At 31.6% G+C, this 12,748-nt stretch overlaps 2 protein-coding genes across 2 annotated transcripts in view; one reads left to right on the plus strand and one right to left on the minus strand.

Moving 5' to 3' along the window:
• Positions 1-797: 797 nt before the first annotated feature.
• Positions 798-4,848, minus strand: LOC113227164 (etoposide-induced protein 2.4 homolog). The gene is made up of 4 exons (XM_026460042.1): positions 4,754-4,848; positions 4,507-4,667; positions 1,001-1,256; positions 798-809 (listed from the first exon to the last, which is right to left on the minus strand). The coding sequence occupies exons 1-4, from the start codon at positions 4,766-4,768 to the stop codon at positions 798-800; spliced, it is 444 nt and encodes a 147-aa protein (XP_026315827.1). The 5' UTR covers positions 4,769-4,848.
• Positions 4,849-6,094: 1,246 nt separating this feature from the next.
• The window catches only part of LOC113227220 (ATP-binding cassette sub-family G member 1), a 72,891-nt gene continuing 66,237 nt past the window's right edge, over positions 6,095-12,748 (plus strand). Inside the window, exons 1-2 of the mRNA XM_026460117.1 lie at positions 6,095-6,230; positions 11,488-11,615. Coding sequence (XP_026315902.1) covers positions 6,199-6,230; positions 11,488-11,615 — 160 coding nt within the window. The 5' untranslated portion in view covers positions 6,095-6,198. The remainder of the gene's footprint in view (positions 6,231-11,487; positions 11,616-12,748) is intronic.

Here is a 12,748-nt window from a genome sequence, read left to right on the forward strand (position 1 = left end):
TTCTCTCGTGAGTTTGAGTGTAATTTGTGGTTGTCTATGTGTGTGTCCATGGCACCCGCGACACAGGGTTTCCCTAGTGCGGGGCTTTGTTGAGTGTGTGCGTTATTATAAAATACATACGTTTCAAACATTAAACAAATAAAAATAAATTCAAGTTACCATAAAGCATGTCAAAAGAGTCCACAACTCAGCTTTCGAAGACTAATCACATAGTCCTCGCTGTTATTCTGCCATGACTCGTCATAAATTGGAACACCACAATTGAAATATTTAAAAAATTCAAATATAACAAAAAGACGTTGCGCGTACTTCCGCTCTGACTGCCAAATGCACGTCTTTTGCACTATCGGTCTTATTACATGGAACATAAAGCGTTTTTGACTAGCTTAATGCGATTCTGTGTTGACAAGTGTGGTAATTCCATTAAAATAGTGGCCTATTCCAAAAACACTAAATAAAATTTGGTTTAAAAAAAAAGAAGCATTTGGCGCACAAAACAAGAGAAGATTAATTTATCACGTGGTTATTTTAAACAATGGAAGGCTCAGCGTCTTATTCACAATAAAATTTAGTACATTGTGGGTACAGGTGTGTAGCGAGTGAAAAAATAAATTCTTTCTCTTTAAGCCAATATTCTTTAAGAAAAGCAAAATTTTTATATTTTAATATTGATACCTTACACGTAAGTTGCTGTAAGTTAAAATACCATTTTTTTTAAGTCAAATATATACTTTTTTACGCATTTTGTAGGTTCCATATTTAAAAGTAAAGAAATCACTTAGTGTTACGTTTACTTCCTAACATGGAACCTATAATATAAATAAAAAAAGGATAATGTATTTAAATTAAAAAGCGCAAGATGGTATTTTACAACAACTTACGTGTGAAGTATAGAATTATATTTTACAAAATTGTATCTGCTACTTTTAACAGACCCATCGATTAGCAAGTAATAACAAAATACAATTAATGAAATAGAAACAGTACTAAAGACACTTACTTGAAACCACAGCGCGTTGACAAGTTTACTAAGCAGGAACAAAGGCAGCACCCATATCATTCTAAATGTCATAGAGAGGAATGGCAGCATCCACGCCCATACACTATGTGCCACCCCTTGGTCATGTCCAAATACAACTGTGACTAAGTACTTGACTGCCGGCAAGAGTACGTACTCAAATACTAATATGCTAAGTAAAAATATGAACCCGTTGAGAATACATGATTGTAAGACCCTTGTAAGTACTTTAGATTCCCTGAAAAAAAAGGAGAAAAGATTTATTTTTCTATCATTCACTGCAACAGATAAAAAGAAGGCATCTGGAGGTAGTCTAGTGCCATTGTGGCGAGTTCAGTATGTGGTAACCTGAAAGTATGGTGAGATGAGAATTTGGTAACTAGCTCACAAAGAGAAAAAACAAACATAAAGATTGTATTGACCAAAATTTTAAATAAGATTGATATAATTGATACAAAGATCAAACAAAGTCACATTAAAAAATCCTTCGAAAACTTGAACCAGCGACATTTTCGGCTAACGTGGGATCACTCTCCCAACTGAGCTACGGGATGGGCCAGCAGACCCTTCAAAATTCTCTACATGCATGCTGCAGATTTTTTGGTTTTAAAGATTGATATATATTAAAGTAGACTGGGTTTAGTGCAATGCAAATCTACATTCTGATGCTAATTAAATATTATCAAAGTCTTTTAAATGATCTCTCACCTAATGCTGCAATGTAAAATTGTCAAATAGACTCACAGTACAATATTCATGTGCAAAAATTGTGAGGCCAGATATTATCATTAAATAGATTTGATTAAGGAGCTAAACATAGTTATAATTACAAAACACATTACTTTATAATTACAAAAGGATAAATTAACCTATATGGGCCCTCCTATGTAATATTGTATGTGTAATTTTAATACATATACCAATGTGTCATTCATTGTTAAGAAATTTAATAAAAAATATAATAAAGTGTGATTTATGACAACTAATATAGATTGTTGATGTAGCGACACATGTATAATGTAAATTGTATGGCATAATTAAACAAATTTCAAATATAACTTAATATCTTTCTTTCCAATGTAAGCAAATTACACTTGAAAGCCACAAAACATTATGTATCGCTCATTCATAAGATAAATTGCGCTGTGAAGAATGTAGGGTCATTATAGCGAAAATTACACTGCGGTTCAAAAAAATTAATTACACTATTTGGTTTTAATTGTATGACTACAATACGTCCAATAAATCAAATCATTAGGAATAAATGAGATTTTTTGGATATCATACAATTATTGTATTTTTTTGTCTTCATTAACGCAGCCATAGCTGTTGTCTATAGTGAAACTTTTTTCTCATAATGTTAGCAACAATTTTCGCGGTTATTTGTGCACCTTTTTAAAATAGTAATTACTGTCGAAGAAAATACAATTTACTAATTTTAAAACAGTGATAAGTGACTGCATGGAAGTGTACATGGTGAGGAGTTATTAAAGTTTCAATAAATACTAATTTCAAGTCCCACCCATCACAATGAAACATATACATTTTTAGGACATGAAACTATTTATCCGGATTGAAATCACGTATATTTGTTTCTTCAAACAAACCGACGTTTAAATCCGGAAAAATAGTTTCATTTCCTATGTGTAACAATCGCGAAAACCTAAGAACTCGATATATATATTTTTATTCTAACCAATAAATATGCAATCTATTGGCATTTGCTTTTGTAAAAGTAACAATTATGCTAAGGGTCATTATTTTGGCTTGGTTGGGCATTGTGCACGTAAATAGGAATGTAAATATTAAGATTTGAAAGTGTGTCCCACCCGTCACAGCGATGGGTGGGACACACTTCTAAACGTTTTTACTTTGAATAAATGTTTGTATTGTCATGGATTCGAGTTTTTACGATGTTTACTAGGTGTAACAGTTGCTTTAATTTCGGAGTTTAACATTTGATGTGTTAAATTGTGATGATTGGGACACCATTTTGTGACAGGTGGGACAAGTTACATTTGAAAACATAGAATTTTTTAAAATAGACTCTTTATATAAAATTACACTGTTTAACATGAAATCCATCATTTGTAAGCAAATTTTTTATAATTCTTCTCATAATAAAGACATTTTAACATAAAAAAAGACAATTCAAAAGTGACATCATTTTTCCTGACGGTTTTTAGTATCAGGAAATTCATGAAAAGTCTGTCTCCACTAGTTTTAACTATATATTCGAGCAAAACTCCTAAAATTTATATATTTTGAAATGATACATAATCTTCAAGGATATGGCAGGAGTTTTCAAATTTATTAACGCATTTTACATGCGTGACATTGATTTCTTGTCGTCATATATAGTGTTTCAAGACAAATAATACGATTACTTTATCACTTCTTTAGTTCTGTTTATTTTTTAAGTTAAAATGTCTTAATAAGACAAAAATTATAAAATATTTGCTTACTAATGATGGATCTCATATTAAACAGTGTAATTTTATTAATTCTGTGTATTCAATAGTAACTCGTCCCACCCATCACAAAATCATGTCCCACCTTTCACAACTTAACATATTAATTTCCTGCTTGCGTATTTAAAGGTATAAACAATCTAAAAGAGGCAAATAGAGTTCAAAGTAAACTAATATCAAATAATAACTGTTTGTTCAGTTTTAATTTAAATTTTGAACAAGACAGTTTTTATTATAGAAACATATGCATTATTTATATGCTATTCTTATTACTGAACCTTGTGAATGTTTTCTAACTTAACAACTTTGGACCTTGATTATAATTTATTCAGATCAAACTAGATGAATCATAAACATTTCAACTATTTCAAGTTAACACCTCAAATGTTTCTTAGTCATAGAAAAAACATGCATTATAAATCAAAAGAAATTTAATATCTAAATTGCTTTTCTAATAATAAGACTAAAATTTATTTTGATATGACTGATTGCATCATTAAAAATTGTTTTGAGAAACTTAGCAATTCAATTTGATATTTATTTACATTACATACTAACTACCTCCATGGCCGAATGGTTACCATGCTAGACTGCCACGCAGAGGTCCCAGGTTTGATTCCCGGGCCGGGATAAATATTTGTATGGCTTACATTTTACATTTCTCTCGTGAATTTGGGTGGCATTTGTGGTTATCTATGTATGTGTCCACTGCACCCGCAACACAGGGTTTACCTAGTGCAGGACTATGTTGAGTGTGTGCATTATTATATTATTATTATTATTACATAAATACAAATTTCAACAAAAAAGCTGAAATTCCTTTACACGTTTCTGTTGAATGCGTAATAAAGGTCTCAGAACCAATAGGTCGACTAGGGGTCAAGTATATTCTACAAAACTTTTTAGTTACTAGTGTTAAGATTTAGAAACAGCTGTCTATATAGACGTGATTGTATATCTTAATTATCTGGTTAAATTAAGTGTCTAAATTTTATTTCTTTATGAAAATGAACTCACTGTTTCACTTTTGTCTGCTTTTGTTTACTTTTTGTATTGTCGGGATCCAAATGAGGAGAACGACTCAGTGCTCGCTCATTTATTTCTTTATCTAAATACAATAGCACAGTTACACCTCGCAAACTGTCTATGAACCCTTTGATAAGCGATACGGAAAAATTCTGAAACAAAATACATTAGCAGCATTTAATTTATCCCTTAAAACTTACGACCTTTGAACAAAGAGAATTACGCAAACAATACTCACTCGTACGCTCTCCATTTTGCACCTAACCACGTTATCTACTGACACATCGTTCTATAAATTACTTATTTGACTCTTTATTCACATAATTGGACGTAATTTAGCTTCGACTTGTAATTATTTTTGTTCGTAAAAAAATATTTTCCTTCTGCAGATTTGACAGATTTTGACTGACAATGTTGCCTTTTAATCTTTCGTTGTCGTGAAGATTTGCAATTTTGCAGTATTCCACGTTATTGTGACGTCACAGATTCAGATCTTTGATTTGATGGTTATAGTGCAACACTATAACTAGCCAAAAAAAATTATTTTATTTCTCTCTAGAATTTGCAATCAAGTAATTACTTTACACTCGCTATTATACTTGCTCCGAGTGACTGACAGCTGTTGTATGTAAGGTATGATATGATGATAAATACGCACAGTCAAGAGCACATCAAGCTTATCACTGGATAGTTCTTATTGTAAGCGACATAGCGTTAAATTGAAAGTTTACTTGTTTCTTGCCCTGTACATACTAGAACGTGACAGATTTAAACGCTTTGTGCTACCTTTTACTGAAAAAAGATACATATAAAAACACCATATTTCTTAGATGTCAAGCGTGAAATCTCAAATTGGATAACGCATAAAAGCGTGTGAGACGTCACCTAAATTTAATGGTCGATTTAGGTTTTAGAAAAGATTTTTTTTTTGTAGAATAATTAAAATAATATAGTGGAAAGACAATCAAAAGGAAAAATAAAGATTTAGTGCATACTCGCGTAACTGTAGCTACTCGTTTGCAAAAATATGGTCCTTGTTTAATTGTTTCATTCAGTGTGATTACACAATCGGCTAAAGGCACCTAAGGATCGTTTTGGCCATGCTTTTAATCAACTTGCTTATTTGTTGACGGTAAATACCTATTAATGATATATTTTCCATAAATTGTAACACTAAAATTGACTGTCAAATTTTTGTGATGGTTTATCTCTTTTTAACTTTTTACACAACACTACAATATCAAAATTGCATGCTAGTGTTGTACAACGAGTGAATTTAACTCATTAATATATTGTTCTTTAATTTTTAGCCATAATTATCTTATGTTTTGTTTTTTGACAAGCGAACAAGACAAGGAAGTTACATTAATTAATATGCAGGAATGTAAAAAAAAACAGTGTTCAAAAACCAAACAATTGAATAGAATATAGAATTAAACGAAATTTGACATGAGCTAAAACAGATGTCTCATAACTTCTGACTACTTCAGAGTTTCGGAGTTTTAGTTGAAGTTCAGAAACTGTCCCGTCACAGCCCTAGTCTATTAATTTTTGTTTGTCTCAATACCGTGACGTTTTGTCAGAAAGTTGTGGTTGTGAATTATAATTTCTGACTGTCGCAGAGTTTATTTTTCTATCTAAAAACAGACAGATTTTCATTAACGTGCTTATGAAGCCCTGAAGATGGATAACACGTACATTTTAAACAACTTGGGGTAAGAATACAGATTATATAAATATACTCAGTGCGTAATTAACAAATGCAAGTTTTGTTTTGCATGACCTCTTTTCGATAAAGAATCTGCGCTTCTGTGTAAATTGTTGCGAAATTAGTAGTTTCTTTCACCTCAGCTAGAATGATAATTGCTACATAATTATAAATAACTTGAAGGTGTTAAATTCTGTCTAATAATAATTAGTTTACGATGTAAAACGGCTTGCTTAATACTTTCGTCAACATAGTTATTTCTTTGTATGTAGTACTAGGCTAGAGACGTTGGTTATATTAATTATTATCACTGGAGACATGATAATGAATGAATGAGTAAATTAAATATTAAACATATTTTCCTGAAATGTGAACATGTTTGTCTTAGTTGATAGTCTTTCTTTTGCTTGTACAACTTAAAGAGTGTATAGTTATTTTTGATACAAGTGCGGAAAGTTAGTCATTATTCACGAGTCTCGAGGCATCTTGGCCCAAGCCAGAGGCGAGGGTCGAGACTCGAGACAAGTGAAAATGACAAATCCGCATGTGTATCAAACAACGTTTTTTAATACATTTGCGAAAAACCTACATTGAAAGTAAAATAAAACAGTACCTATTTAAAAAAAACCTCATTTTATTACTTTGTCAATAACAAAATCAAATCGTAAAAAAGTTAATGAAAAAGGCGGGAATGTAAACGATGAAAAAAATTAGTACTTTTTTTGGCCGACTTTTTTCAATATGGCAACTGTTGCCAGTATTCAGCCACATTAAAATTACTATTTTAAATTACTTTATTTTCTACATAATTGCTACTAAGGAGCATTTACTTCATAGGTGTAAAAATGCAGTCTCTCCATAGATATAGTATAGTAATGACGAATGACTTACGTCACAAAGCACATAAATATGAAATAAATATACAATCTCTTTAATTCTATGTTTAAGACTTAAAATAACAATAAATTAAAAAAAAACTGGAAAAGTAAAAAGCACTAGTGCGAGAAATCCAACTTTCCGCACGATTTGTAGTGCGAAAAATACCACGTTTTGAGCAACTGTATTAAAAAATATATTTCGTTATTGGACCAGGACCTTAAAAACATTTTTCCCTTTCCATTTTTCATAACACATCCAATTACCTGTGGTAATAAACCTACAAAAAACAATCTTATTTCAATGTAAGCTATCTATATATCATAGTAAGCTTATTATAATTATTATATTATTACACATATTCATACCATGACAAACCTATCAACCAAGTAATTATTATTGCTAAAGTGACTGAAAGAAGGAATTATTTCCCAATATTGTCTATTCCTTATTAAAAATGGGAAAGAAATAATGCGATGTGAACTGGATAATGCCATCTCTTTCTTTTTTGATGTTCCGAATCATCCTATCGTAGCATAATGTTAAAATTCTTAATATTATTTACATTCAGAGAATTTTAACTGCAAAAAAAATGTATGTAATAATGAAATCTATTAAAATTATGTTGTTTTCAATTATATTTCTGCATTTTCATGAAGAAAAATAAATAAAACGAACTGAGTCTTCACTTTGAGTCTGTCACATTGTGAATTCAGAATTGTAGTCTAGTGTGAACTGTTGTCGCTGTCATCATTTTTGAAATAAACATTACATATTTTTATTTAACAAGAAATTATTTCCTATGTACTATTAAATAAAAAATAAACAAAATATTCAAGAGATATATTATGTGAATAAATAAGTTCAGCTTAACTTTTAATAATGATTAAAATAACAACACAACTCAATATTTAGACAATTAATTCGAAAATAATATTGTTTCCATTGCATCCATGTAGCTATTTTAAGATTGCTAAATTTGACATAAGAACAATTTTATTTTAATATTAAAGTCGCATCATAGTACGAATTGAGTGAATAGTCACAAAGCTGCTAATGAAGCATTATAATAACCTTATTTTAAGCCCGTCATGGTATGAAAAGTCAATGTAAAGTTAAAGTATATACTCTCTAGAGAAAGAATTCCCTATGAGTGCACCAACAGCAGGGCACCAACCAGAACACTCAGATCAGAAGCGATTTTCAATTTGATTGTTCCACTAATTGGTCCAACCCGGAATTGAACCAGGAACCTCGTCATTTAGCGCTCACACAGAAACCACTAATTTTGTCAAAATGAATTTAATACCAAAATCAGAGATAAAGTAAATGTTTCTCAGTAGCCAAGTGCACAATGCAGTTTTCATTTCTATAATATCTATACTTCCAATGAACTTAATTAATTTTTGGACCTGTTCTGTTTTTATTTTGTTTTTGTTTCTATATATTTTTCACAAAATTAGTTTTTTTTTCGAATATTGGTTTTCGGTTTTTTTTTTTGCAAAATTCCGGGAGCATAATATTAGTAAATCAATATGGCTGTTTACAAAAATAACAGAAAATGATCAAAAAATAAAGTTGGTATAGTGTTCATTGGAGGTATTATTATTGTTGTAGACTTGTTTGAGTTTCCCTTTTTGAAAAATAAGACACATTGTGGATTTATTTTGAAAAAAAAAAAAGAATAAGACACAGTTGTGTTTGTATGTACCCTCCATGTAAACAATAAAGTTATTATGTATAGTTTTAAATAATCGCAATACAGAGTACTAAAAGAACTGACCTCAAATGTACGTGGAATTACGTGTATTTGCTAAGTTTTATTGCAATATCCCCTAGTTCACCACTATACAGGACTTGACACTGGAGATAATGAAAATTGGTTCTCACTACTCAAAGTATATTGAGAGAAAAAAGTCTGGAATTGGAGAAATAGCAAAAAATAATAGCTCCTTAAGTAAAATTTAGGCGCTATTTATAAAAATGAATCTTCATGCGTGAACAGCCACCCCTAAGGGTGGATGATTTTCTTCAAAATGAAATGGGACCACTATGGAAGTACCCCCTTTCCAACAAAAAAAGAATTATGAAAATAGGTTCACAAATACCGGAGTTATCACGTAACATACATACAAAAAAAAAGAAGATACAGTGGAATTGAGAACCTCCTCCTTCTTTGTAGTCGGTTAAAAATCAAGTAAGTATATTGTTTTGAAAATAAAAAATCCCTCCAAAAATCTCTATCTGATTTACATCAACAATTCGCCAGGGCAACTTAATGAGACCAAACACAATCCTTCTACTATAGTTCGGGCACGCTATGATGGCCGTTTTGACGTTTGCCGCTCATCAAGTTTCGTATTAATTCATAACTACGTTGAAGGAGCTAATTGCTGTACATTGTAGTCAATAGTGACGGGCAGTAATTCATCATGTCATCCAAATAAGTTAATATGTAAAAATAATAATAAAACAAACATATATAATGGGTCCTTGACTTGGCTACATTGGACTGAAGGGTGCGTAACCCTCACTAATATTGTGCCAAAGCTTATGATGGTTCATTACTCACTAAAGATTAAGAAACAAATCTAAAATAAAAATATTCAATCATTATTACCAAAGATCACAATCTCATTATCTACTTAAAATTTGTCCAATTATAATTAATTAAACTGAGTTCAAGTCTCAAATTCCATTTCATTGGTTTTAAAGGTCATAAGGTCATGGATTGTCAGATATGTTTGATATAATTAAGCATGCTAGAGTAGGAAATTAGTTGACCTAGTACAAAGTAAGGATTATTGGTAAAACCGGCATTTGTCAGCATTTGCACAGCATAGGTTGTTAAATAAATATAAAAGATTGCAATTAATTGTACACCGTAGTCCAATTATGTCTTTTATTAGATAAACTTAAGCATTCAGTTTTATTAATGAATTTATTATTAATAAGGTGTTTGACACTTCGGGGAAGAAAGGGCGTACAAGCCAAGCTACAAAGTTTTACACGACGACGACTGAAAAACAGATCGTCAAGAAACAGATGGGTTTCCGAGCGAGAAGATGAACCTGATTCCTACTATATCTTTCTAAGCTGCTGGAATACAGGAGTATTGCACATAAAATTGTAGTCAACATGAAACCGTAACTTAAGTATAAAATAGTAAGTTAATGTGTAACAGGCGGCCTTATTGCTATATAGCAATTTTGATGCATAGCTGTTTGATTTTTATAACTATGTTTACGACAAATTTTATTTTTTACCTATAAATAATTCTTTGACTTAAGTCAATTGAGTCAGTCAGATGCATTTTTAAAATCTTCATTTATTTAGAGGCTTCTCGATATTGGATATGTCAGCCCCATTAGAAAAACGATACCTCAAGAAAACACTAAATGAAATCTAGACAGATAAATAACATTAACAATAACATATCTCCGTGGCACTACATGTTGGCTCCGACAAAACTGATTGAAACCAGTCAACATTAAATGTATGGAGATCAGCCTCTGCAAATATCTGTGCACTGATAGGTTCCGTCTGAACACACTCTAAAAGCAAATGATCTACATCCTCAGGAATCCCACTCACTTCGCAATTCAGTGAGTTCACCCTCCGCATCAAATACAGAAATTTGATGAATGTATTTCCAAATTTAGGCCAACTACATCAATAGTTCATTTTCGGTAACATTGACTTGTACGCCCTTTCTTCCTCGAAGTATCGTGTTAGTTGCATGATCTTGATAACAGCGATTTGGAGTCTCCTAACTCAAGCAATACTATGTTTAAAATGAGATTTCTGTCACATTATTACAAACCTAATATTGTGTAAGAAATAATTACTTCTCATTGGAATCCATATGACAAGTTAACACAGAACACCCATTCGATTTCATCAACAAAAATTCTGTATTGTTTACACTTAATTTCACAGATTTATATGTGAAACATGATTTTGTGAAGTAAATAGAGTTAATTCTTAATTAAACGTTATTATTCTTATTAAGTTTCGTAATTAAATTTTATTGTAGCTCTTAGAAATCTAAAACTGAATGTATTCTTGTTGTTAAATAAAACTACAAATCCACTTTTTACAATAAACATTTCGTAAATAATGGAAAATTAACTAAACAATATTAAACATACACACTGGAAGCAGATAAAGAAAATGACTGTAGCTCAAAGTTCAAAACTCCACAACTCGACGTCAGGCGTGCGCGCACAGTCGCACACAGAAATTGCCTCAGTCTGCGATTGGACGCGCTGCGGTTCGCACGATTTACGCGCGGAGTGTCTTTGTGTTATGTTTTAAAGTTATATCAAAATGAAAGTGGAAAAGGAGCCCGTGGGTCCCACAGACTCAATGTGTATCGTTGCCGACAGGAAGGGCAGCTTAAAGGTGACCATAACTCCGGCGCAGCCTAAGACGTTGACGCACTTGCCCAAGCGCCCACCAGTGGACTTGGCTTTTGCTGACCTCACGTACAGGGTTCAGGAGGGCAGGAAGAGCAGTGAGTATTACTTATTTTTCTTCAAATTTCAAAACAACTTAGTATCTTTGGTTTCATGACAGACCCAGGTGCAGAATTATGGTTGATTCGATGTTCATTTATAACAGTTTCTGAAACGCGTTTTTGTTGAGTCGTACGTTAATATTGCTTGTTCATTACTGTGTACTGTGTTACCGTATATAGTAGTATAATATATACCTATATTCTCATACATAAGTGTTACTGCTGAATATGGTTCTGTAGTACATAGTCCATTGTAGCCGACAGAGGCTTAGTAACTAAGTCTACCTATACAACGAATATTTGTTTACAACATTGTTGTAATTCAAAGTTAAATAGCTCTACACGTATATTAATTTATTATGGTATAGAACTATAAAAAATAACTAATTAAACTTTGGTTTTTCTATTACGAACGCACTTGAGATATGTTTATATCTATATAACGGACTTGTGTACTTAGAGATATGAATATATTGAGGTCATTTTTCTTTGTTCTGGCTACAAGCTGTGCGTGTCCAAGCAAGCATTACTTTTAAATGTTGTACATAGTGCTTTCGTTAGTGTTCTGTACGAGTTTAAACGAAAATGAAATGACATAGAATACCAATGATCAAATGTGGAACTTTCTTATAGATTAAAGGGCAGCAAGTTTTGTCTTTGAAAGTACCTACTTTTTTAACCGACTTAAAAAAAAGGAAGAGATTCTCAATTTGACTGTATTTTTTTTTGTATATATGTTACTCGATATTCCGCGTAACATTTGTGAACCGACTTTGATGATTTTTTTTATTGGAAAGAGGGGTACCTTGAATTGGTCCCATTTAAATTTGAAGAAAATATTCCACCTCTAAGGGTGGCAGACTAGGGGATGAATCCGGTTTCGCGCCTTTTCCGGTAGTCGATTTCAATAAAACTTGACAAATAGATGTGATTCTACGAACTTTTGAGATTGGTTTATTTTTTCATATAAAGTTATTTTATTTTTATTTATGCATTTACATCATGCAACTGTGACCCATATAATATGTAACTAAAGATTAAAATACATATAATATGGAAATTAAGTAACTATTCTACATTAATTGCACTTGTCAGCGACGTATGGCGCATGAAGCCTTACCATGAACTCT

The sequence above is a fragment of the Hyposmocoma kahamanoa genome, unplaced genomic scaffold (genome assembly GCF_003589595.1).
Source record: "Hyposmocoma kahamanoa isolate Upper Pololo Valley unplaced genomic scaffold, ASM358959v1 202, whole genome shotgun sequence".
NCBI lineage: Eukaryota > Metazoa > Arthropoda > Insecta > Lepidoptera > Cosmopterigidae > Hyposmocoma > Hyposmocoma kahamanoa.